General features: G+C 46.1%; 1 protein-coding gene across 4 annotated transcripts in view; it reads left to right on the top strand.

Moving 5' to 3' along the window:
- LOC105477661 (LHFPL tetraspan subfamily member 4) overlaps nt 1-27229 on the top strand; it is a 54241-nt gene extending 27012 nt beyond the window's left edge. The window contains exons 1-4 of one of the 4 annotated variants that reach the window (XM_071092130.1): nt 14411-18797; nt 21505-21741; nt 23542-23634; nt 25097-27229. In XM_071092130.1, the coding sequence (XP_070948231.1) occupies nt 18491-18797; nt 21505-21741; nt 23542-23634; nt 25097-25197 (738 nt within the window). In that variant the 5' untranslated portion in view covers nt 14411-18490 and the 3' untranslated portion in view covers nt 25198-27229. The other 3 variants (XM_071092129.1, XM_011734253.3, XM_071092131.1) reach the window with 3 other exon arrangements.
- The last annotated feature ends 707 nt before the right edge of the window (nt 27230-27936 follow it).

Here is a 27936-nt window from a genome sequence, read left to right as displayed (position 1 = left end):
TAGTCTACCGTATATGGGTTTTGTTTCTGAGACAGCATCTGGCTCTGTTGCCCAGGCTAGAGTGCAGTGGCATGATATTGGCTCACTGCAACTTCTGCCTTCTGACCTCAAGCAATCCTCCCACTTCAGCCTCCCAAGTAGCTGAGACTACAGGCGCTTGGACCATGCCTGACTAATTTTTTGTAGAGATGGGGTTTCACCATGTTGCCCAGGCTGATCTTGACTCCTGGGCTCAAGCAGTCGTCCCACCTCACCACTCCCAATAACTGAGACTACAGGCATGCACCATGACGCTCACTAACTTTTTGTATTATTTTTTTAGTAGAGACAGAGTTTTGCCATGTTGCCCAGGCTAGTCTCAAACTCCTGAGCTCAAGTGATCCACCTGCTTTGGTCTCCCAAAGTGTTAGGATTACAGGCATGAGCCACGATGCCTGGTCAAAATTATGTTTTTAAATTTCACAAGTAGCATATGAATATACACACTCTGCAAAAAGCTGAAATATTACAAAAAGACTAAAGTCCCCATCCGAGCCCCACCCAGAGGCCACCACTCTTATAAACTTCATTTCTATGTTCCCTGATCTTTTTCTGCACATTTACATACATATCCATAAGGAAGCTATATCATGTCATCTTCCGTGTGCCCCTGCTTACTTCTTTCTCCCTTCCCTTCCCTTTCCTTCTGTCTCCTTCCCTCCCTCCTTCTCTTCCTTCCTTCCTTTCAGTGAAATACGTGTACATGAAATTTACCATTTTAACCTTTTTTTTTCTTTTTTTCTTAAAACAACAAAAATTTATTCTTGTTCTGAGGCTAGAAGTCCAATATCAAGGTGTAGGCAGGGCCTGACGTCCCCTGCAGACTCTGGGAGGGAAACTTCCCTGATCTCGTCTCCCTTCTGTTGGCTGTCAGCTCCCCTTGGCATTGTTGACTTAAAGCAACATCACTCCAATCTCTGGTCTTCACGTGTGTGTGTGTGTGTTTGTGTGTGTGTGTGGGGGGGGTGTGTTTCTCTTCTCTTCCTATAAGGACACCAGTGATTGGACTTAGAGCCCACCCTAATGACCTTATTTTGTCTTGCATCTTAATTATATCTACAGGCACCCTGTTTCCAAATGAGAGCACATTCACAGGTACCAGGGATTAGGACTTGAACATATCTTTTTGGGGGAATGCAATTAGACTCATTATATTCACCATCATTTTAAGAGATGCTTGAAGGAGGGAGATGATATGAGGGATGTTAGACCACAGCCAACTATAATTGTGAGCAAAATAAAGACAGTTATTCAAACTATTGTCAGATTCTTCTGGGAACATTCTTTTTTTCCCCATTTTCTTATTGTGGTAAAGTACACATGACATAACATTTATCATTTTTACTGTCTTTTGGTGCACAATTCTGTAGCATCAAGTACATTCACATTATTGCTCAGTCATTACCACCATCCATCTCCAGAACTCTTTTAATCTTGCAAAACTGAAACTTTGTGCCCATTAAACACTAGCTCCACATTCCTCCCTCCCCCAAGCCCTGGCAACCACCATTTCACCTTCTGTCTCTATGAATTTGGTTACTCTAGGTAGCTCATATAAATGGAATCATACAGTATTTGTCCTTTCATGACTGGCTTATTTATATACCTTGCGAAGTGTCTTCAGGATTCCTCCATGTTGTATCATGTGTCAGAATTTCCTCCCTTTTTAAGGTTCAATATATTTCATTGTATGTACATACCATCCCCTACTTTTTATTTTATTTTTTTTTTAATTTTTAAAAATTTTTTTTTTTTTTGAGATGGAGTCTCGCTCTGTCACCCAGGCTGGAGTGAGTGGCCGGATCTCAGCTCACTGCAAGCTCCGCCTCCTGGGTTTACGCCATTCTCCTGCCTCAGCCTCCCGAGTGGCTGGGACTACAGGCGCCCGCCACCTCACCTGGCTAGTTTTTTTGTATTTTTTAGTAGAGATGGGGTTTCACCGTGTTAGCCAGGATGGTCTTGATCTCCTGACCTCGTGATCTGCCCGTTTCGGCCTCCCAAAGTGCTGGGATTACAGGCTTGAGCCACTGCGCCTGGCCCATCCCCTACTTTTTAAAAACTAGAAGGATCATGCCTATGTATGGTCTTTCTACCTGCTCAATATGTCAGAGAAGAGAAGTAGTTAACAGCATGGACTCAGGCCCCAGGAAGCCTAGGTCAGACTTATCATTTAACCTTTCTGTGCCTGTTTCATAACATATAAAAATGAGGTAACAATGAATTAATACACATAAAGCAGTTAAAACAGTGTCTGGCACATTTTCCATTTTTTCAAACGTGGAAACACATTTGATTTTTTTTTTAAATTATGATTGCTTTTTTTTCAGATGATGATGTGTCAAAGAAATTTTGCTCTTTCAATCCTTAAAGTGCTACCCATTCTTTCTCATTGTTGCAATGCATTTCATAGTATGCATATCCAATTTTATAAAAAACATAGATGAGTGGACTTCTGGTTTCTGGTCAGGGATGTAAGAAGCTTGGAAGTTGCTACTCTATCCTAACAGCAAGTAAAAAGCCAAACAAACTGAAAAATCAACACTCTTGCTAGATCCATGAGAGACATAAGGTCACAGGGCAAACTGCTGCCCCCAAAATTGGAGAGACAGACAGGTGGGTGCAGAGAACCACAACTTCCAGGAGCAGAAGGAACCCATGAGCAGAAACTTTTACGGGAACCAATGCCCAGGCAAGGGAAAACTGAATTGTAATTGACAAATTGCTAGAGGCTCAGTGTGGACAAGTGTGAGACATTAAAAACTCCCAGGGGACCCAGTCATTGGGGGGCTCCCACATTTTGTAAGTTTTACTTCCTGAAGCTCTACTAAGTTCTCACGGTGAATATTGGAGGAAAATCCCCTATGGTTCTGGGAAGAGGAGGGAAAAGGGAACAATTCTGATGTATGCCAGGCTTGTCCTCAGGAGAAACTAGGTAACCAGAGCCTAACCTACTAGGATTATCAGAGAGAGGCTAACTGATCTGGGGGGAAGGAAACTCCATCTGCCTCTAGCCATGCTGTCCCCACTAAGGAGGGCAAGAAAAAACAGCACCAACTGAGAAGCATTTGTGAAATTAACAGTTGAAGGCAAAGGCTCACTAAAAGACGGAGACCTCTTTGTAGGACTATAGAATGCTTCCCCTCTCCCCACATCTTACCACCACATCACTAAAAGCCTACTTATAGCAGTTTCTTTTACTCAGTACATTATTTCCAGCTATCAAGAAAAAAATTACAAGGGATACTAAAAGGCAAAAACACAGTTTGAAGAGACAGAGCAAATATGTGAACCTGGCTCAATTATGGCAGGCATGTTGGAATTATCAGACCAGGAATTTACACATATAACTAGAATTAATATACAAGGGCTCTAACAAATAAATTGGCATGCAAGAACAGATGGGCAGTGTAAGCAGAGAGATGGAAATACTAAGAGAGGACCAAAAATAAATGCTAGAGATCAAAAACACTGTAACAGAAAGGAAGAATGCTTTTGACGGTCTTTTAGTAGACTAGACATGGCTGAGGAAAGAATCTCTGAATTCAAAGATATGTCAATAGAAACCTCTAAAAACAAAAAGCAAAGAGAAAAAGACTAAAACAAACTAACAAACAAACTTGAATATCCAAGAACTATATGATGGCTACAAAAGTTGTAACATTTACATATTTAGAACAACAGAGAAAAAAGAAAGGAACAGAAAAAATATCTGAATAATAACTGAAAATTTCCCCAAATTATTGTTAGACACCAAACCATACATCCAGGAAGCTCAGAGAACACCATGCAGATATGCAAAAAAAAAAAAAAAAAAAAAAAGAAAACAAACAAAAAACCCTACACCTAGACATATACTCAAACTAGAGAAAATCAAACATGATGAAAAAATTCTGAAACAAGCCAGAAGGAAAACAAGAAACATACCAACTAAAAACAACAAAAAACAAACATCTTACCTATAGAAAAGCAAAGGTAAGAATTACATCTGACTCAAAAACTGTACAAGCAAGAAGAGAGTGGAGTGGAATATTTAAAGTGTTGAGAGGGGGAAAAAACACTAGCCTAGAATTGTGTACTCTCTGAAATTATCTTTCAAAAGTGAAGGAGATATAAAGACTTTTTCAGACAAACAACAGTTGAGGGAATTTGTTACCAGTAGACTTGCTTTGCAAGAAGTGTTCAAAGAAGTTCTTTAGAGAAAAAATGGGAAACAGTATAGATCAGAAGCTCAGATGTATGTAAGTAAGGGAAGAGTATTGAAGAAGGAATAAGTTAAGGTAAAATAAAACCTTTCTCACTTTGGGAGGCTGAGGTGGGCAGATTACCTGAGGTCAGGAGTTCGAGACCAGCCTGGCCAACATGTTGAAAGCCCGTCTACACTAAAAATACAAAAATTAGCTGGGTGTGGTGGCACACGCCTGTAATCCCAGCTACTAGGGAAGCTGAGGCAGGAGAATTGCTTGAGCCAGGGAGGCAGAGGTTGCAGTGAGCCGACATCACGCCACTGCACTCTGGCCTGGCCCACAGAGTGAGACTCTGTCTCAAAAAAAAAAAAAATAAATAAATATAAAAACTTTTCATTTTCATTTTCTTTTTTATTTTTTTTCAAGATGGGTCTTGCTCTGTCGCCCAGGCTAGAGTGCAGTCCCACAATCTTGGCTCACTGCAACCTCCGCCTCCTGGGTTCAAGAGATTCTCCTCCTGCCTTAGCCCCCCGAGTAGCTGGGACTATAGGCACCTGCCACCATGCCAGGCTAATTTTTTGTATTTTTAGTAGAGGTGGTGTTTCACCATGTTAGCCAGGATGGTCTTGATCTCCTGACCTTGTGATCCGCCCGCCTCGGCCTCCCAAAGTGAGCCACTGTGCTCGGCCCTCTTTCTTTCTTTTTTTCCTTTTTTTATTTTTGAGACGAAGTCTTGCTCTGTCACCCAAGCTAGAGTCCAGTGGCACGATCTCTGCTCACTGTAACCTCCGCCTCTCCGGTTCAAGCAATTCTCCTGCCTCAGCCTCCCAAGTAGCTGGGACTACTGCCATGCACCACCATGCCCAGCTAATTTTTGTATTTTTAGTAGAGACTCCTGACCTTGTGATCCACCTGCCTTGGCCTCCCAAGGTGCTGGGATTACAGGCATGAGCCACCATGCCCGGCTCTTTTCCTTTTCTTTTTTTTGTTTTGAGACAGTCTTGCTTTGTCGCCCAGGGTGGAGTGCAGTGGCGGGATCTTGGCTCACTGCAAGCTCTGCCTCCTGGGTTCACGCCATTCTCCTGCCTCAGACTCCCGAGTAGCTGGGACTACAGGTGCCCACTACCACACCGGCTAATTTTTTGTATTTTTAGTAGAGACGGGGTTTCACTGTGTTGGCCAGGATGGTCTCAATCTCCTGACCTCATGATCCGCCCGCCTCGGCCTCCCACAATGCTGGGATTACAGGCGTGAGCCACCACGCCTGGCCTTTTTCTTTTTCTTTTTTTTTTTTGAGACAGAGTTCCTCTCTTGTTGCCCAGGTTGGAGTGCAATGGCACTATCTCAGCTCACTGCAGTCTCCACCTCCTGGGTTCAAACTATTGTCCTGCCTCAGTCTCCCGAGCAGCTGGGATTACAGGCACCTGTAAAAATCACCATACCTGGTTGATTTTTGTATTTTTTGATAGAAACAAGGTTTCATCATGTTGGCCAGGCTGGTCTTGGTGATCTGCCCACCTTGGCCTCCCAAAGTGCTGGGATTACAGGCATGAGCCACCACGCCCAGTCAAAAACTTTTGTTTTTGTTATGCATAATTGATCTAACAGATAACAGTTTAATTAGAGCAACAATGTTTTCACTTATACACACACACACACACACACATATGCTTATTTATGCTTAAAGTGAGTGAATGATAATAGTCATACATAGGATTATTCTCTTATTATAAGGTACGTGTTGGTCGGGTGTGGTGGCTCAAGCCACTGTCTGTAATCCCAGCACTTTGCGGGGCCGAGGCGGGCAGATCACAAGGTCAAGAGATTGAGACCATCCTGGCCAACATGGTGAAACCCTGTCTCTACTAAAATAATAATAATAATAATAAGGTACTTGTACTGCCTGTGAAGTGGTATAGTGTATTTGAAAATTGACTTACATTAGTTGGAAATGTATATTGCAAACTTTAGGACAATTACTTAAAAAAAATTTTAAGTATAACTGATGTTCTAAGAAAAGAGAGAAAAATGGAATCATTTAAAATGTTCAATTGAAACCACAAAAGACAGGAAAATAGTAGAAAATAAAAAAGAGATAGGGCAACAAATAGAAAATAGTAACAAATATGGTAGATGTTAATCCACCTGTATCAATAATCATTTTGAATATAATGGTCTAAATGCACCAATTAAGACAGAGATTATCAGGATGGATTTTTTAAAAGACTCAGTTATATGTTGTCTCTTAAGAAACCCATTTAAATATAAAGATACATATTGATTAAAAGTAAATAAATGGAGAAAGATATACCATATTAATACTAATTAAAAAAAAAAAGTGGAGGCTGGGCGCAGTGGCTCATGCCTGTAATCCCAGCACTTTGGGAGACCGAGGCGGGTCCTGAGCACACGAGGTCAGGACATCGAGACCATCCTGGCTAACACGGTGAAACCCTGTCTCTACTCAAAAAATACAAAAAAATTAGCTAGGCATGGTGGCGGGCGCCTGTGGTCCCAGCTACTTGGGAGGTCGAGGCCGGAGAATGGCGTGAACCTGGGAGGCGGAGCTTGCAGTGAGCCGAGATCATGCCACTGCACTTTAGCCTGGGTGATAGAGCGAGACTCCGTCTTAAAAAAAAAAAAAAAAAAAAAAGTAGTGGAAAAAAAATTAGCCAAGCATGGTGGTGTACACCTGTAGTCCCAGCTACTCAGGAGGCTGAAGTGGGAGGATCACTTGACCCCAGGAAGTCAAGGCTGCAGTGAGCTATGATCGTGCCACTGCACTCCAGCCTGGGCAACAGAGCAAGACTGTCAAAAAAAAAAAAAAAAGAAGGAGAAGAAGAGGAGGAGGAGGAGGAGGAAGAGGAAGAGGAAGAGGAAAGTGAGAATGACTATATTAATTTAAGACAAAGCAAACTTAATGGCAAAGAAAGTTATCAAGGGTAAAGAGAGTCACTACCAAATGATAAGACACAATGATCCTTAACATGCATGTGCCTAACAACAGAGCACCAAAATACTTGAGGCAAACTGATAGAAATGCAAAGAGAAATAGATGCATCCACTCTTGTAGTTGGAGACTTCAAGACCTCTTTATCAGAAATGGAAAAATCCAGGCAGAAAAATCAGTAAGGACATAGATGAACTTAACAACACCATTAATTAAATGCATATAATGGATATCTGTAAACTACTTCATTTGACAACAGAAGGATACACATTCTTCTCGAGTTCACATGGGACATTCACCAAGACAGATCACATTCTGGACCAAAAAACACACCTTAACAAATGTAAGAACCAGAAATTTTACAATATCTGCTTTCAGAACACATTGGAGTTAAAATATAAATCAATAACAGAAAGATAGCTGGAAAATACCAGAATACTTGGAGATTAAACAACACACTTCTCAATAACACATGGATCAAATAAGAAGTCTCAAGATAGAGGCCGGGCATGGTGGCGCACCCCTGTAATTTCAGCACTTTGAGAGGCTGAGGCAGGCGGATCAGGAGTTCAAGACAAGTCTGGCAAACATGGTGAAACCCTGCCTCTACTAAAAATACGAATATTAGCTGGGTGTGGTGGCACATGCCTGTAATCCCAGCTACTCGGGAGGCTGAGACAGGAGAATTGCTTGAACTTGGGAAGCACAGGTTGTAGCGAACCGAGATTGCACCACTGCACTCCAGCCTGGGTGATAGAGCAAGACTTCATCTCAAAACAAACAAACAAACCAAAAACAAAACAACAACAACAACAACAAAAACTCAAGATAAAGTTTAAAATATTTTATTTATTTATTTATTTATTTATTTATTTATTTATTTAAATTAGTGACGGAGTCACACTATGTTGCCCAGGCTTGTGTCAAACTCAAGTGATCTTTCTGCCTCAGCCTCTCAAAGTGCAGGGGTTACAAGTGTGAGCCAGCTTATACTTAGGCTGAGGCAGAAGGATTCCTTGAGCTGAGGAATTGAGGCTAACCTGGGCACCATAGGGAGACCTCATCTTTAAAAAAAAAAATTAGCCAGGCATGGTGGCCCATGCCTGTGGTCCCAACTGCTCAGAAGGATGAGGTGGAAGTATTGCTTGAGCCCAGGAGTCTGAAGCTGCAGTAAGCCATAATTGTGCCACTGCACTACAACCTGCTGATGAAGCAAGATTCTATCTCAAGAAAAGAGAGGAAGAACGAGAGAGAAAGAAGAGAAACAAAAGTTAGAGCATCAGTTGAATTGAAAACAAGAAATCAATAAAGAAAATCAACAAAACCAAAAGTTACTTTTTTGAAAAGATCAACAAAAGCAATAGTCCTCTACCCAGGTTAACTATGAGAGAGAGAGAGAGAAACTCAAATTTGTAATATCAGAAATGAACAAAGAGGCCAGGTACGGTGGCTCATGCCTGTAATTCCAGTACTTTGGGAGGCTGAGGCGAGTGGATCACCTAAGGTCAGGAGTTGGAGATCAGCCTGGCCAATATGGTGAAACCTCATCTCTACTAAAAATATAAAAATTAGGTTGGGCACAGTGGCTCACGCCTGTAATCCCAGCACTTTGGGAGGCTGAGGCGGGTGGATTGCCTGAGGTCAGGAGTTCAAGACCAGCCTGTGCAAGATGGAGAAGCCCCATCTCCACTAAAAATACAAAAATTTAGATGGGCAAGGTGGCATGCACCTGTGATCCCAACTACTCAGGAGGCTAAGGCACAATAATTGCTTGAACCCAAGAGGCAGGGGTTGTAATGAGCTGACATTGTGCCACCGAACTCCAGCTTGGGCAACAGAGAAAGAGACTCTGTCTATAAATAAATAAACAAACAAACAAAAATTAACCAATGTGGTGGCGCATGCCTGTAATCCCAGCTACTTGGGAGGCTGAGATACAAGAATCACTTGAACCCAAGAGGTGGAGGTTGCAGTGAGCCATTGCACTCCAGCCTAGGTGACAGAGTGAGACTCTGTTTCAAAGAAAAAAAAAAGGGAAATGAACAAAGAAACATCACACAGATCTTGTGGACATAAAAAGGATAATAAAGAAATGTTTTTTTAAACAACTCTATGAACACAAATTTGATAACGTAGATGAAATGGACCAACTCCTAGAAAGACAATCTTCTAAAACTCACACAAGAAGAAATAGGCAATATAAATAAACCTATATCTATTGAAGAAATTGAATTAGTAATCAATAACCTTCCAAAAGAGAAAGCACCAGGCCCTAATGGGTTCACTGGTGAATTCTACCAAACATTAAAGGAAGAAATTACAAGAATTCTCTACATTCTCTTTCAGAAAATAGGTACAGAGAGAAAACTTCCTAACTCATTTTATGAGGCCAGCATTACACTAATACTATAACCAGAGAAAGACATTACAAGGAAAAAAACCTGTAGACCAATATCTCTCATGAACATAAATACAAAATCATCAACAAAATATTAGCAAGTCAAATCAATAATCAATAAAAAGAATGGTACACCTAGACCAATTGGTATTTATTCCAAGTATGCCAACCTGGTTTAGCATTAAAAAACAATTAATGTAATCCATCACATAAACAGGCTAAGGAAGCAAAATCACATGATTTTATCAGTAGTCACAGAAAAAAAGCATTTGTTGAAATTTAACACCTATTCACAATAAAAACTCTGAATGAACTAGGAATGGGGGAAACTTTCTCCAGTTGACAAAAAAACCTACAACAGACATTATATTTAATGGTAAGAAACTACATGTTTTCCCACTAAGATCAGCAGGAAGGCAAGGGTGTCCCCTCACCACTGCTTTTTGAAATCATGCTGGAAGTCCTTAACGCAATAAGACAAGAAAAGGAAATAAAAGGAATACAGATTGGGAAGGAAGACGTAAAACTATCTTTGTTTGTAGATGATATAATCATCTATGTAGAAAATCCCAGAGAATCAACCAAAAGAAAAAAACAAAACAAAACAAAACAAAAACCCAACCTCTTATAGCAAGATTGCAGAATACAAGGTCAATATAGAAAAGTTAATCATATTCCTGTGTACCAGAAACGAACAAGTGGATTTTTTTTTTCTTTTTTGAGACAGAGTCTAGCTCTGTCGCCCAGTCTGGAGTTCAGTGGCTCAGTCATAGCTTACTGTGGCCTGGGCTCAACCAATCTTCCCACCTTAGCCTCCTGAGTAGCTGGGAACATGCCACCACACCTGGCTAAATTGTTTCATTTTTTGTACAGTCAGGGTCTCTCTCTGTTTCTCAGACTGGACAAAGTGGATATGAAATGAAAAACACAATATCATTCTAATTACCACCCAAAAATGAAATCTTTAGGTATAAATCTAATAAAATATGTACAAGATTTATATGAGAAAAATTACCAAACTCTAATGAAAGAAATAGAAGAAGAGCTAAAATAAAGGGAAATACATACCATGTTCATGGGTAGGAAGACTCATTATTTTCAAGATGTTTGTTCTTCCCAACATGATTTTAGATTCAATGCAATCTCAATCACAATCCTGGCAAGTTATCCTGTCCATATTAGCAAACTGATTTTAAAGTTTGTATGGAGAGGCAAAAGACCCAGAATAGCCATACAATATTCAAGGAGAACAAAATCAGAGGACTGATATTACCCCCACTTCAAGACTTACTATAAAGCTACAATAATTAAGACAGTATGTGGCTGGGTGCAATGGCTCACGCCTGTAATCCCAGCACTTTGAGAGGCCGAGGTGGGTGGATCACCTGAGGTCAGGAGTTCGAGACCAGCCTAGCCAACATGGTGAAACCTCTTCTCTACTAAAATTACAAAAATTAGCCAGGCTTGGTGGTGTGTGCCTGTAGTCTCAACTGCTCAGGAGACTGAGGCAGGAGAATTGCTTGAACCTGGGAGGCAGGGGTTGCAGTGAGCCTAGATCGCACCACCATACTCTAGTCTGGGCACCACTGTACTCTAGCTTGGGCAACAGAGCGAAACTCCACCATCTCAAGGGGAAAAAAAAAAAAAAAAGTGTGGTACTGGTGAAAGAACGGACAAATTGATTGATAGGACAGAATGGAGAGCCCAGAAACAGACCCACATAAATATAGTTAGTTGATCTTTGACAAAGGTTCAAAGGCAACACAATGGAGAAGAGATAGTCTCTTCAACAAATGGTGCTGGAACAACTGAATATCTACATGCAAAATGATAATAATAATAATAATAATATGGACATAGACATTACATTCTTCAAAATGTTTCACAGACATAAATGTGAAATCTATGAAACTCATAGAAAATAATATAGGGGGAAAAAAGCTAGATTACCTTGGGTTTGGCAATGACTTTTTAGATACAACCCTGAAGGCCCAATTCATGAAAGAAAATGTTGGTAAGCTGGACTTCATTAAAGTTAAAAAGTTCTGTTGTCAGAGACACAGTCTAGAGAATGAAAAGACAAGTCACATACTGGGAGAAAATCTTTGCAAAAGACATATCGGCCGGGTGCCGTGGCTCACGCCTATAGTCCTTGCACTTTGGGAGGATGAGGTGGGTGGATCACTTGAGGCCAGGAGTTTGAAACTAGCCTGGCCAACATGGCAAAACCCCATCTTTACTAAAAATACAAAACTTAGTCAGTAGTGGTGGCATGTGCCTGTAGTCCCAGTTACATGGGAGGCTGAGGCAGAGAACTGCTTGAACCCAGGAGGTAGAGGTTGCAGTGAGCCGAGATCTCCCCACTGCACTCCAGCCTGTGTGACAGAGGGAGACTCCCTCTAAAAAAAAAAAAAAAAAAAAAAAAAAAAAAGACGTATCTGATAAAGGACTGTTATCTAAAATATACAAAGAACTCTTGAGGCTGGGTGCGGGTGACTCATGCCTGTAATCCCAGCACTTTGGGAGGCCAAAGCGGTCAGATCACCTGTGGTCAAGTTTGAGACCAGCCTGGCCAACATGGTGAGACCCCATCTCTACTAAAAATACAGAAATTAGCCAGGTGTGGTGGAGCATGTCTGTAGTCCCAGTTACTTGGGAGGCTTAGGCAGGAGAATTGCTTGAACCCGGAAGGCAGAGGTTGCAGTTAGCTGAGGTCGTACCCATGAACTCCAGCCTGGGCAACAGAGCAAGACTCCATCTCAAAAAAATTAAAAAAGAACTCTTAAAACTCAAAAATGAGAAAAGAAACAACCTGATTAAAAATTGGGCAAAAGACCTTAACAGACACCCCAAGGAAGATATACAGATGGCATGTTAGCATATGAAAGGATGTTCCACATCATATGCATCTGGGAAATACAATTTCAAACAACAATGAGATAATACTACATACTTATTAGAATGGCCAACATCCATAACACTGACACCAAATGCTGGTAGGATGTGGAGCAACAGAAACTCTCATTCCTTGCTGGTGGGAATGCAAAATGGTATAGTCATTTGGAAGGCGGGTTGGCAGTTTCTTCTAAAAATAAACTTACTCTTACCATATGACCCAGCAATCATACACCTTGGTATTTACCCAAAGGCGTAAAAAACTCATGTCTACACAAAAACCTCCACATAGATATGTACATTAGCTCTATTCATAATTGCCAAAATTTGGAAGCAACCAAGATATTCTTCAGTAGGTGAATGTATAAATAAACTATGGTACATCCAGAATATAGAATATTATTGAGCACTAAAAAGAAATGAACCATGAAGCCATGAGGAGATACGGAGGAACCTTAAATGCATATTACTAAGTGAAAGAGTCCCAGTCTGAAAAGCCTACATACTGTATGATTACAATTACATGACATTCTGGAAAAAGGCAAAAGTATGGAGGTAGTGAAACAATCAGTGTGGTTGTCCAGGGTTGGGAGGAGGAAGGGATGAATAGGCAGAGCACAGAGGATTTTTTAGGGCAGTGAAAATACCCTGTATGATATACTATAATCGTACGTAAACGTCATTACACATTTGTCAAAACCCATAGAACGTACAACACCAGGAGTAATCTTTAATGTGAACTATGATCTTTGGGTAATAATGTGTCAATGTTGGCTCATCTGTTGTAACAAATATGCCACCCTGGTGGGGGATGTCGATAGTGAGGAAGGCTGTGCATGTGTAGGGTCAGGGACTGGATGGGAAATCTTTGAATATTCTACTCAATTTTGCTGTGAACCTAAAAATACTCTTAAAAAAAGGCTATTTAAAAATTGATGGGATTATACTATATACAGTATTCTGTACCTTGACTGCCTTTATTTTTTAATCTTTTGTGGAGACTAGAGTCTTGCTATGCTGGTCTTGAACTTCTGGGCTCAAGTGCTCCTTCCACCTCAGCCTCCCAAAGTACTGGGATTACAGGCATGAGCCACCACTACTGACCTTTTTTTTTTTTTTTTTTTTGAGACGGAGTCTTGCTCTGTCACCCAGGCTGGAGTGCAGTGGCCGGATCTCAGCTCACTGCAAGCTCCGCCTCCCGGGTTTACGCCATTCTCCTGCCTCAGCCTCCCGAGTAGCTGGGACTACAGGCGCCCGCCACCTCGCCCGGCTATTTTTTTGTATTTTTTAGTAGAGACGGGGTTTCACCGTGTTAGCCGGGATCGTCTCTCGATCTCCTGACCTCGTGATCCGCCCATCTCGGCCTCCCAAAGTGCTGGGATTACAGGCTTGAGCCACCGCGCCCGGCCCTGACCTTCTTTTTATTTATTAATATATCTTAGAAGATTTTCCATGACAACATATACAATCGTACCCCATTCAATCAAAGGGATTAATACTATGCCATGGCATAGATACCACCATAAGTTATATAGCCAGATGCCTCTTAGTAGACATGTTTTTGGTCCCTTGTTATAGATGGTGGTGCGGTGAACACCCTTGTGTTCATCCTTTGTATACAATCAAGGGTATAGGCCGGGCGCGGTGGCTCAAGCCTGTAATCCCAGCACTTTGGGAGGCCGAGATGGGCGGATCACGAGGTCAGGAGATCGAGACCATCCTGGCTAACATGGTGAAACCCTGTCTCTACTAAAAAATACAAAAAACTAGCCGGGCGAGGTGGCGGGTGCCTGTAATCCCAGCTACTCGGGAGGCTGAGGCAGGAGAATGGCATAAACCCGGGAGGCGGAGCTTGCAGTGAGCTGAGATCCGGCCACTGCACCCCATCCTGGGTGACAGAGCGAGACTCCGTCTCAAAAACAAACAAACAAACAAACAAACAAACAAACAAACAAGGGTATAGCCATAGGATAAAGTTGAGTCAGGGGGTAAGTACATTTACAAGAGTGCACGTGTCACCCTCACACCCCAAAACCAATGGAGATGTCCTCCCATTACAGTCGATGATGGTGACCACTCAGTCTACCTTGTGGCCTTGAGAAGCAGGTATCACCAAGAGGTGACGGGACTTGCCCAATGGCACACAGTTAAATGATTTTTCCCAATAAATACACTTGATACAAAATTCAAAAAGAACACAACATTATGCCAGTTAGGACTAAGTTTGACTTTGACTGCATGTGAAATGAAAAACCAAAATAATTGCAATTTAATAACCCAAGGCTGGGTGCAGTGATTCACATCTGTAATCCTGGCATTTTGGGAGTCCAAGGTGGAAGGATCATTTGAAGCTGGGAGTTCGAGACCAGCCTGGGCAACATAGCAAGACCCTGTCTCTACCAAAAAAATTTTTAATTAGTTGGGCATGGTGGGAAATGCCTGTGGTCCCAGCTACTTGTGGGGCTGAGGTGGGAGGATCACCTGAGCTCAGGAGTTCAAGGGTGCAGTGAGCCATGATCCCACCACTGCACTCCAGCCTTGGTGACAGAGCAAGACCCTGTCCCTAAAATAAAATAAAATAAAATAAAATAAAATAAAATAAAATAAAATAAAAAATACCCAAGGTTATATCTTACATAAAACAAATGCCCTCGAGTGAGGCATTCCAGAGCTGGTATGGTAGCCCCTGAAGTCATTAGCAACTTTCTGCTTTCTGCTCACCACTCCTGGGGTATGGCCCCTATCTTTATTGTCAGAATGCCTGCTAGATTCCTGATCATCACATCTGCATTCCAGGCAGCTGAATGGAGAGATGGATGAAGAAAAATGGGACAAAGAGTATCCGATAGCATCCTTATAAATCTGTTTATATAAAGTTGTTTCCTTAATGCCACAAAACACATCTACATGTATTTTACTTAGTTATATGGTCACATTTAGCTGAAAAGGAGGTTGGAAATTGCAGTGTTTGTTCTCCACAGTCAAGGTCTTAGCTGAAAATTGAGGGTTCTAAATACTAAGGAAGAAGGGATGAATAGAAATTGTAGCAAGCTATTTGTTTCTGTCATGGTTAAATTGCAAAAAAATAAACTTACCTCCTTCCCGAGGCAGCCATTGTTAACATTTTTTGAATATCTAGAAAAAGCCCTTTGTTCAGGACTTTTTTCCCATTCTGCCAAGAGTCACCATGACCTGCTCACACTCCACCCTTACCAAAGTGCCGCGCCACTTCTCACCTCTCATTTGATTTCACAGAAGCTCTGAAATGGGTTGGGCAAATGCCATGATCCTCATTCCATAGGGGAAGAAACTGAGGCCCAGAGGGGGAAACTGACTGCCTAAAATCGCCAAGTAAAGGATGGAGCCGAGCCTCCTGTGGAGGCAGGACAAAGCGGGTGTGTTTCCCGAACACAGGACACATGCAAGATGCACCGGGCAGTCAGTGGCAAGCACATGGTTCCATTTCCAATTTCTTCCATAACTTTAAGGAGAAAGTTTCAGTTTGGAGCTAATGTGTCTTTAACTCCTCTCACACTTACTAATAGGTCTTTTAAACAAAGAGAAATCAGCCCTCAGGCTCAGAGCGCTCAGCAGGCAAAAGTATCTAGCTAGATTCTAAGAACATTGTTTTGATTTCATTACACCTATATTTACAGTGTTTTTCTATTTATGGCAAATGATCCTGGTTTCCTTTTCTTTGAAAGTAATTTAAATTTACTTTTTAAGTAAATGTATCTAAGTTAAAAAGTGAGTTTATTCAAAGAAAAACATGCAGTAAGGAACTATCTGTGCTTGAATACAGATTCCCCCATTCACCAGCTATGTGACACTTGGTGTCACTTATCAGCTATGTGACACTTGGAGAAGACAGTTGGTGCCTCTGAGCCTCAGTTTCCTCATACATATAATGAGGGTGGTATTTTTTCCTACCTCATGTATTTTTTTTTTTTTTTTTTTTGAGACAGAGTCTTGCTCTGTCGCCCAGGCTGGAGTGCAGTGGTGCGATCTCGGCTCACTGCAAGCTCCACCTCCCGGGTTCACAGCATTCTCCTTCCTCAGCCTCCCGAGTACCTGGGACTACAGGCGTCCACCACCATGCCTGGCTAATTTTTTTGTATTTTTAGTAGAGATGGGGTTTCACTGTGTTAGCCAGGATGGTCTCGATCTCCTGACCTCGTGATCCGCCCACCTTGGCCTCCCAAAGTGCTGGAATTACAGGCATGAGCCACCACGCCTGGCCGAATTTTTAAAATTAATAATAGGATTAAATGAGATAATGAATGTCAGGAGCTTAGCACCCTGGCACGTAGTTAAGCACTCAACACTTTATTTATTTATTTATTTATTTATTTATTTATTTATTTATTTTTGAGAGGGAGTCTTGCTCTGTCACCCAGGCTGGAGTGCAGTGGTGCAATCTTGGCTCACTGCAACCTCCGCCTCCTGGATTCAAGCAATTCTCCTGCCTCAGCCTCCTGAGTAGCTGGGATTACAGGCATGCGCCACCACATCCAGCTAATTTTTGTATTTTTGGTAGAGATGGGGTTTCACCATGTTGACCAGGCTGGTCTCGAACTCCTGACCTCAGGTGATCTACCTGCCTTGGCCTCCCAGAGTGCTGGGATTACAGGCATGAGCCATCGCGCCCGGTCACTCAACACTATTTTTAACAATATTATCACAATATTACAAATATTAATATTGTTCATCTTAATTTTGTCATAACACCTCCTGGCTGCTCAGAGCAGAGAAAGTCAGTAGGACTGTGGGGTAGCTGGATAGAGATACCCCATCCTAGAGCCTCTGCCCCTACACCAGTGGTTTTGAGCCAGGGACAATCCCCTACACTGGGGACTTTTTTTTTTTAAACCGTGTCTCACTCTGTTACCTAGGCTGTAGTGCAGTGGTGCAATCTTGGCTCACTGCAGCCTTGATCTTCCGGCTCCCACCTCAGCCTCCTGAGGAGTTGGGACTACAAGGGCATGCCACCATGCCCAGCTAATTTTTGTATTTTTTTGTAGATAAAGATTTTCACCATGTTGCCCCAAAGTGCTGGACTACAGGCATGAGCCACCCATGCCCAACTGACATTTTTTAATCAGTATGACTGGGGTTGGTGGTACCCCTGGCATCTGGTGGGTAGAGGCCAGGGACGAAGCTAAGCATCCCACAATGCGTTGGTTGGCCCCTACCGTGAAGAATCATCTAGCTTGAATGTCAAAAGTATTGAGGCTGAGAAACCTTGTGCCATCCTACACCTGTGTATGTGCCTAGCAGCAGCTGGCTCTTCAGCCAGCTCATTATTCCAAAAGAGACTTAAGCTTGGAATCCAAAAGCCTCGGTCTCAGTTTCCTCATCCAGCAAATGGGAAGGCTGAACCCTGCCTTATCTGCAGTCATTCTATCTCCTGATGATTGGCCTTCTTGGGCACTTTCCTGGTCTAGGCTATCTCTACTGGTCCCTTTCTATCTTTCCCCCAGGTGCAAGGAAACCCATCTAATTGGCTTTTCATTTGTTTGACTTCTGATATTCGCATTCCCAGAGTGGCCTCTGGGGCCCCACAGTCACCATCTGAAACCCTGCAGTGTGAGTGCCCCAGCCATCTCTGAGTACCCCTGTTATTGTGGGTGGCAGCTGCTAGTCTTTTTCCTTTGAAGCACACCTTGACGTGTAACTTTTCTTTTTGTGTGTTGACTTGTTGGCTGTATTCCTCCCCACATGCCTCCACCCTGAAGACAGACACCAAGCCTGCTGTCCCCGGCACACTGCACAGTGCTTGGCACATAGTGGGCATGCAGGAATGTGTTTGTGGGATCTATGAGGCGAGAGGCAAAAAGAGTGGATAAGGTGAGGGGATAGATATAGAGAACGGAGAAAAGGGAGAAAAGAAATAGAGAGGAGGAGGGAGTTCAATGAATGTTAAATACTGAGAGATCTAAATAAAGGGGAAAGCGGGCGGGGCGGGGGTCCAGACTGAGACTTGAGCTCAAAGTAGACAAGCCAGAGAGAGAGAGAGAGAGAGGAATGCGAAGAAAGATGAAAAGGGCGGAGAAGAGAAAGGAATGGAGACACAGAACGAAAGAGAGAGACAGGCAGAAAGAAGGTGCAGGCGCAAAGCAAAAGGAAGAAAACCTCCCCGAGGCCTCAGTGCTCAGGTTGCGGAGGGGAGGAAGACCGCCCACAGGAGCCTGCGCGGCGCGGCTGGAAGCGCCAGGATGCAGACGCGGTTTCCATGGAGACAAGGATGCTCCCGGCGGGAGCCACCGACTGCTGCGGGACCCGCGCCTCTGGCACCTTGGGAGTGGACGGTCAGAGAGGAGGCGAAGGGACGGTGTGGGTTTGCCACCTCTTCTGACTCTTTCCCACTCCTGCCTCTTGCTGGAGATTTAGAGCCCGGGAATAGGGAGGCAGGAGCGCACCAGCCTGGGAAAGGGCCCTGGGGACTCCGAGGGCGGGGGAAGGACTGGGGCTGAGACCACTCCTCGCCCTGCCCCATTCCCTTCCTTGGTGTTTGATCCTCCTTTCCTTTCAGATAGGGTCCCGGAGGGTCTGGCAAAGTGCAGCGCTATGTGGAGAGATGATGGCCAGGCCTTCTCCACAGGCCCCTCTTCCTCCTCCTGCCCTGTTAATGCTGGAGCACCAGGGCTCAGTCCTAAGCCTTCTGTTCGGTTTCCACCATGTCCAGTCCTCGGGATTTAAGTACCTACAAGTGCCCACAGTTCCCAAATTTGCATGTCCAGCCCTGGCTTTCTCCTGAACTCTGGCCTGTTCAAAGTTGCTAGTTGGTTAACTCATCCAACTTGTTCCCATCACAGGGCTTTGCTTTTGCCATTCCCCTTGGCTGGAACTCTTTTCCCAGCCCTTAGGTGATGAGTTCCACTGGACTGGATAATTGATTTGGAGGAGGAGCACTGGTGTGGGGAGGAGCCCTGCTGCAGTGCCTGTTCGACCACAGTATTGTGGGGGAAGCCTGCATCTGGAAGAGGAGCACGTGTTGGGGAGAGGGGGAGGATTGGCTGGAATCTGGCAGTGCCACGATGGGGAGGAGGGCCCACTCCGTTGGAAGCCAGAAGAGGCTGGAGCCTGGGAGCATTCCCTCCACAGTCGATGTGGGAGGGAGCTGGCACAGCCAAGGGCCCCTTCCCACCCTGGGGACTATATGGGCCAGGTGGACAGTGGGCAGAGCTGACCATTACCCCCACTTTGCATCGCTGTCATCTAAAACCCAGGCTAAGCATTCCGTGGGCCTGGTGCAGGCTCAGGGTCCCCACGGTTCCAAACAGAGCTCTATGGAACCTTTTGGTCTCAGACACAGTAACCCAAATGCTGGCAGGACTGGCAGTACGAGGGCCACAAAGCTGGTGGAGGGGAAGACCCCATCTTCACAGTGGCCTGCTGAATCTGGGGGTTCTGACTGCCCTGTGACGCAGCAGCTGCCACTCTCCAAGCCAGTCAGTGTTACCAGAGGAACTCAATGTGCTCATTAGCTCAGGCGTGGGTCTCATCCACTAGGCTAAGTGCTGGCCAAGGGCCCACCTGGGCTGGGACTGGGACAGGTGGGTTGCTAAATCCAAAGCAGGTGGATGCTAGCTAGGGAACCATTGCCAAGGCCCTTCTGAGCCTGCCCCTTCTCTTCCTCTTTGCCTTTGTCCCCCTCACCTGAAACCAACTTTCCACATTACTTTCTTATTTGTGTAATTATTACTTTGGGCGTCATAGCTGGTTTTGATAACAGCCAAGATTTACCCAGAACTTACTGTGCCAGATACTTTACATTTTGCTGCCTTTCATAATCTTTACAACCATTTGAGGATGCCATCATTATTCCCATTGTACATATGAGGAAACTGAGGCTTAAAGGTGAAGGAACTTGCTCAGTGTGGCACATCTAGAAAATAGATGAGCCAGGATTTGAGACCCAGCCTTCTTAATCGCTTTGCTATTACGTACCTCTCCCCACAGTACGTTGCAAGCTCCATGAAGCTAAAATCCAAGTCTCCCTACCCCCTAGGCCTGGTCTAGTGCCTGGCATATGGCAGGCCCTGGATAAATGCTACCTGAGTGCCTGGCACTGTGCTAAGTGTCTTACACGCATTACTTCATTTAATCCTCCTAATCACCCTGTGAGGTAAGTACAGTGGTATTGACTGACACAGGCCTGTTCTAGGTTCAGTGGCATCCCCCAAGGTCATACAGCCAAGCTAGGGGAAGAACTAGGCTAAGTCCTATCATTGGCACTTCATAGTCTGTGCTCTTAGCAAAGTGCTCAACTGCGTGAATGAAAGTGTATTCCAGCATCGTGAATAAAAGGAAAACGGTGCCCAATAAACATTTGATGAGTGAAGGACAAGAATTTTAAAAATAACAATGAGGGGGGGCATGGTGGCTCACTCCTATAATCCCAACACGCTGGGAGGCTGAGGTGGCAGATCACTTGAGGTCAGGAGTTCGAGACCAGACTGGCCAACATGGTGAAACCTCATCTCTACTAAAAATATAAAAATGAGCCGGGCATGGTGGGAGGCACCTGTAGTCTCAGCTACTTAGGAGGCTGAGGCAGAATTGCTTGAGCTGGGAGGTGGAGGTTACAGTAAGCAGAGATCACGCCATTGCACTCTAGCCTGGGCAACAGAGCGAGACTCCGCCTCAAAAAATAAATAAATAAATAAATAAATATATAATAATGAGGATGGGAGAGATGGGAGAGGGAGTTGGTCCCGATGCTAGGGGAAGTTGAAGGAGGTGGCTGTGGGTGGTTATGTTCTCATATTCCCAGAAGGCTTCCTGGAGTTGATCTGATGGGGAAGGGAGAGGGCATTGCAGGTTCCAGAAAGTTTCTGCTACCCATCCTAGACCTCTTTCTCTCTCTCTCTTTTCCCTGCCCCTGCCCTCTCTCCCTCTCTGGAAGTGGGTAACAAGCATGTGGTTGGATTGACTTGCCCGCAATAGGGTGGGGCCCGGACTGCAGACACTAGGGAGTAATGATCTTTTCTCTTCCTTCCTGACCGTGGTGGTGGGCCCGGTGCTCTGCCCCTCAGCTCTGTGCCTCGTCCTGGGCTGCATGATCTTTCCTGATGGCTGGGACGCCGAAACCATCCGGGACATGTGCGGGGCCAAGACAGGGAAGTACTCCCTGGGGGACTGTTCAGTGCGCTGGGCATACATCCTGGCCATCATCGGCATCCTCAACGCCCTCATCCTCTCCTTCCTCGCCTTTGTGCTGGGCAACCGGCAAACAGACCTGCTGCAGGAGGAGCTCAAGCCAGAGAACAAAGGCGAGTGTGCTGTGGGCTGGGGGGCAGTGGCAGGAGCCAGGCCTGCTCCTGGGAGGCAGGATAATTTCAAATAAAAGGAGTAAAAGGGTTGCATGAATTGGAAACCCTGGCTGGGCGTGGTGGCTCACACCTGTAATCCCAGCACTTCGGGAAGCCAAGGCAGGTAGATCGCTTGAGCCCAGGAGTTCAAGAGCAGCCTGGCCAACATGGTGAAATCCCCTCCCTAAAAAAATACAAAACACTAGCTGGGTGTGGTGGCGAGCACCTGTGGTCCCAGCTACTCAGGAGGCTGAGATGGGAGGATGACCTGAGCCTGAGAAGGTTGAGGCTGCAGTGAGCTGTGATTGTGCCACTGCACTCCAGCCTGGATGACAGAGAGAGAGGCTATCTCGGAAAAAAAAAAAGAAAGAAAAGAAAGAAAGAAAAGAAAAAAAGAAACCCGACTGACAGTACAACCACCTTTAAAATGATTTGATGTTCTCCCTCAGATCTGATCATTTGCCTATGACCCAGCAAACCCACCTCGGGTACAAACCCATGAGAAGCATGCAAAGGCGCTGGTGGCTGCAGCTTCACTGTAGCAAACAACTATAAACAGTCGAATGGCCATGGACAGGAGGCCGGATAAATACATGTGGCATGCTCACATCACAGAGCAGCTCACAGCTGTGAAAATGTCACACTTCAGTTATATGTACCACAGTGGACGTAACTCAGCAATATAATATTGAGAGAGGGGAAATAAAAACAAGTTCCAGAAGATGACAGAGTGATATATTTATTGAGCTCGAAACTAAGCAAAACTAAGCAATGTATTGTTTAAACACACATGTACTTGTGGCAGTATTTTTTTTTTTTTTTGAGACGAAGTCTCACTCTGTCACCCAGGCTGGAGCGCAGTGGCACGATCTCAGCTCACTGCAAGCTCTGCCTCCCAGGTTCATGCCATTCTCCTGCCTCAGCCTCCCGAGTAGCTGGGACTACAGGCGCCCACCACCTTGCCCGGCTAATTTTCTGTATTTTTAGTAGAGATGGGGTTTCATTGTGTTAGCCAGGGTGGTCTCCATCTTCTGACCTCATGATCTGCCCACTTCAGCCTCGCAAAATGCTGGGATTACAGGAGTGAGCCACCGCGCCCGGCTGTGGCAGTATTTTTCTTAAAAAAGCAAAGAAATAATAAATATGAAAGGTAGGATGACGGTCATCTGTGGTTATGATGGAAGGGGAGGAAGTGAAGTATATGAGATGGAGCATGGAGGTATATGCAAATTACTGGTAGAGTTAGAGTCCTTTTTTTTTCTTTTTTTTTTTTGTCTTGAGACAGAGTCTTGGGCTCGCTACAACCTCCAGCTCCCGGGTTCAAGTGATCCTCGTGCCTCAGCCTCTTGCTCTTGAGTACCTGGGATTACAGGCACCTGCCACCATACCTGGCTAACTGTTGTATTTTTAGTAGAGATGGGGTTTCACCATGTTGGCCAGGCTGGTCTCGAACTCCTGGCCTCAAGTGATCTGCCTGCCTCAGCCTCCCAAAGTGTTGAGATTATAGGCATGAGCCACCACACCTGGCTGAGTTATAGTTATTGAATGGTGAGCTCATCAGTGCTTACTATTGTATTTTTTTAAAGAGATTGGGGGAGGGGGGTCTCACTCTGTTGCTCAGGCTGGAGTGCAGTGGTGTAATCATAGTTCACTGCAGCCTCAAACTCCTGGGCTTAAGCAATTCTCCTGCCTCAGCCTCCTGAGTGGCTGGGACTACAGGCATGCGCCATCACGCCTGACTAATTTTTGTATTTTTTGTAGAGACGAGGTTTCCCCATGTTGCCCAGGCTGGTCTTGAACTCCTGGCTTCAAGCAATCCTTCCGCCTTGGCCTCCCAAAGTGCTGAGATTACAGGTGTGAGCCACCTTACCTGGCACATTGTATGCTTTATAATTAGTGTATTGCATATAAACTTTCATATACATCAAGTGGCATTAAAATACAATAAAGAAAAAAGGCCACGTTTAGAGAATTCCAGAGCTCCAGTAACTTGCCCAAAGTCACTTAAGTGGTGAAGGCAGAATCTGAACCCAAGTCCAAGTGCAAAGCCCAAGCTTCTCCCCCTTGTCACGCTGTCTGTCTCAACCTGCTGAGGCCAGAGATTTCCTGCATGGCTTTGGGAGCTCTCCTGGGAAGCTGACCTGCTAACCTGTATTCAGAGGCAGGTTCTAAATAACTGACGCAGTCCCTCAGACCCCGGGATTTCTGTGGTCTTGGTGTGAAGTCAAGGCCTGCCCTCTGGCGGCAGCTTCTAGAAGTGCAAGACTAAGACTGAGATCTGGCCTTTATCAAGAAGGGGTGTGAGGATGTGACTGACATGAAGTGGGCCCCCTCAGTGTCCCTCTCCTCCCTTCCCAAAGCCCCTTAACAACTTAGTGTTAAAAATCGATGTAAAGGAGCCCCACTTTTCTTCCCTTCAGTGTCCAGGGAACCTCCATCCCTCACTGGGAGTTCAAGATGAGTGAGCCTCCCACTTCAGTTTTAACCCAAAGACCTCCGAGCCAAGAGCCATGGCGCGCACCTGTGGTCCCAGCTACAGGCTGAGGCAGGAGGATCGCTTGAGCCCACAAGTTCAAGCCCAGCCTGGGCGATGTAACAAAACCCAGTTTCTATTAAAAGGAAATATATATATTTTTTAAAAAGAAGACCTCTGGAACCAAAGAAAAAATAAATAAATAAATAGCTTCCATTTCCAGCATATTCTATGACCAAACACTGCCAAGTCCTTGGCTGTCATTATTTGTCTCTTTTTGACCCTTCGGAATTACCCTGTGAGGTAGGCTATGATCCTCATTTTGCAGATGAGAAAATCGGGGCTCAGAGACATTAAATGGCTTGCTCATGGCCATCCTGCTGGTCAGGTGAGGCTGGGATTTCAGCCCTTGTACAGTTGGCCCCTCTGATATTTTTTAGTTTGTTTGTTTATTTGTTTTTGAGATGGAGTTTCACATTTTTGCCCAAGCTGGAGTGCAGTGGTGCAATTTTGGCTCACTGCAATCTCTGCCTCCTGGGTTCAAGCGATTCTCCTGCCTCAGCCTCCCTAGTAGCTGGAATTACAGGCATGCACCACTATGCCCGGCTAATTTTTTCTATTTTTGGTAGAGACAGGGTTTTGCCGTGTTGATCAGGCTGGTCTTGAACTCCTGACCTCAAGTGATCCACCCGCCTCAGCCTCCCAAAGTGCTGGGATTACAGGCGTGAACCACTGCGCCCGGCCCCTCTGCTCACTTTTGCCCTAGGGAATGTGTAAGGAAAGCCCGAATGCCCAGGCAGCCTCTGATTTCTCTAATTCTCTCTCCCTCTCTCTCTCTCTTAGATTTTGTGGGCTCTACAGTAAGCTCCGTGTTGCGGCCCGGGGGTGATGTCTCTGGATGGGGAGTCCTTCCCTGCCCCGTGGCTCACTCACAGGGACCCTGAAAGGCCAGGATCACAGTCCAGGAATTGGCCTGACCTCAGCTTGTCCTGCCTCCTGCCCTCTCGTCACTCCATTCAAGCTCTGAGGGAAGACCCTGATCTCAGACTCACTTCTCACTGACTACCCTGCGAGCTCCAGGCTTTGAGGAGAGGAAAGCCTGGATGTGGCCTGGGGGAGAGGAGAGGCCCTCCAGACCTTCGGAGGGTCTAATTCTTGCTCCTCCCTAAATTTGACCTAAGGGAGCCTGCATCCACCCAGGCCCTTGGGCTTCTCCTCTCCTCTCTAGACTGGCCTGGAGGTCCCTGCAGATCCCCAGGGAGAGCAGAGCTATAGTTCCAGCTCCCCAGGCCCCCTCAGTCTGGAGGGCTGCCGCCTGGCTGTATCCACACCTCTTCTGGTCCCTGCCTCCTCAAGAAATTTATTCTAGATACTGCCCCAGGGTGGGCTGGACTCTTTCCTACTTTTTTTTTTTTTTTGGCTGATGTTGGTTCCACCACATCTGCCACAAAGCTCCAGGTGCCACCAGTCTCCCCTGGGACCTCCTCTGCCCCATTCCAGCCTGCTTCCAGCTCACGAAGAGGGAGAGCTGCACCGAGGGACCGCACAGGGCCTTGCTGTCAGCTGCAGACCGGTTCCCTGATCAGCCCAGAGTCAGAAAAGACCTTCAGGCTCTGGAGGCAGCTGGAGGGGGCAAGTGGCCTCGGCAGTTGGAACTTAGAAGCTGCTCAGCCCGGGCTGGCCTGGCCTCCTCTTCCTTTCTGCTGGAACATCTCACCGACGACTGAGCCCTTGACCTTGGCCTGTTTTGCCCAGGCCTCCTCTCTGCTGGGATGTCTCACCAATGACTGGACCCTTGACCCTGGCCTGTTTTGTACAGCACAGACTTCTTGGCCCTGTTGTCAGGGTTGGGGGGTATGGAGGGAACCCCAGAGGTGGGGAGTTGGGGGATGCATTACCCCTTCTGCCCCTTCTCATGCCCTCCACACCCCAGGCATCTACCAAGGGCAGAGACTGTCTTGTCTCTTTGATACTTTTCTGCATAACTTGAACTTGCAGGTCATCTCTGAACAGGGTACCCCTGTCCCCTCTCCTAGGCCTTGTTATCCTGTCCCAGCCTCTTTGTCCTCCTGGCCCACCTCTCGCCTTGCGATATGCCCAGGGTCTGCACCTGTGGGCAGTGCTTGGAGCCGAGGCATGAGTGTATGTGTATGAGTGAAATGTGTGTGCGTGTGTGCGCGTGTGAGAGTGTGTGTGTGTGTTAGGGGGGCAGGTGAGAAGTTTCTCCCCCCTCCTCCCACTGTGGGAGCGACTCCCTTCCCCTTGGCAGGGAGCAGGTGAGGGAGACTCCTGGTATGTTTTGAACACCCCTCATTCCCCTATGGGTCTGGCAGCAGAGCCATCTCGCCCGGGGAGCCTCCCTGCCCTGGGGCCTGGACAGCTCCCCTCAGCACTAGTTGCTGGTGCAGACCAGCTTCGTCCAGCGCCCCCTCCTCGTGGCCTGGACCCACAGGGAAGGGGCAGTGCCCTGCAGGATGCTGGGGTAAGCTGCCTTGGACCTTGGAGGAGGGGAGAAGGTCACTTGAGCGCCATGTGTTTGCCAACTTTGTGTTCATTTCCACAAGACTTGGACCTGAGAGGGTTTCCAAGAAAGACCCTAGAAGTCCCCTGCCTCCCCACTCTGGACCCAGCTGGAATCAGATGCTGGGGCCTGGGGGGTTCCTGCCACGTGTAACTTACCAAGTCCCAACCCCACTCCTCCACTTACTCCTCCTGGGCAAACGCCTCCCCGCAGTGCTCTGGTCCCAGCGCTGGGCTTCCCTTCCCCCGCAGAGCCTTCCTGGGCAGTCCAGTCGGCCTGGGATAGGGGTGCTGCGGGACAGAGGGTCCGGGTTAAATGCGGGAGGGTGTGGGAGCCCCGTGGGAGGGAGTGGGGGTAGGAGGGAGTTCCTCAAATATGCAAACCAAAGCCCAGCATTGGAGGGGAAGAGCAGAGCTAGGAGAGAGTGAGGGGAGGGGCCGAGCAAGCGACTGGGAATGGGGGAAGACACTGGGGTGCGGAGAGGAGGGGTGCAGAGACAGGGAGATGAGAGACGATTGGAGAAGGAGCGAGGGGGACGGAGAGGCACAGAGAGAGATAGCTCGAGGAGAAGAGATCGAGAGAGACAGGGGCAGAGGCAGAGAGATGAGAGACCAGCTGAGAGGCTGCGGGAGAGCTTGGGGTCGGGGAGGGGAAATGGACGGAAAGGCGGAAAAAGGACTCAGGAGCGGGGAAGAGGTAAATGGAGATGTGGGTTAGGGGGCAAGAATGGGATGCAGAGGAGGGAGAGGAGGATGAAGGAGTCAGGATGTGGGGCAGTGAGGAGGGTGTTTCTGTCTGGGCACTGGGTGAGGGGAGAGCTTATTCCCTCAAGGACGCCTGCTACCAGGTGTCCTTGCTACACCTTGTTCCCCAAGGACACCCAGCAAACCTGTGCCCTGGTGAGGGGGTTAGAACTGACCCCTCAGAGGCTGGAGGCCCGGGGCACAGGCAGCCAAGGCCACATCCTTTTGGGGAGGCGTGGAGTGAGGGAAGCCACTTCAGAGGGCAGAGGGGGTCTAGCTGACTTAGGAGGGGGTCAGCGCTGGATGGAGAAGAGGGAGGCCAGTTCCCTGGTGGGGTAGCCTGGCAACATTCCCATGCCACCGCACCTGGCCAGCTGCCATCTTGGCAGAGTCAGGGGGAGATGCACCAGGGAGTCTGG

Source organism: Macaca nemestrina, chromosome 2 (genome assembly GCF_043159975.1).
Source record: "Macaca nemestrina isolate mMacNem1 chromosome 2, mMacNem.hap1, whole genome shotgun sequence".
Taxonomy (NCBI): Eukaryota; Metazoa; Chordata; class Mammalia; order Primates; family Cercopithecidae; genus Macaca; species Macaca nemestrina.
Note: the sequence above shows the minus strand (reverse complement) of the source record. Positions and strands in the feature narration are given on the sequence as shown.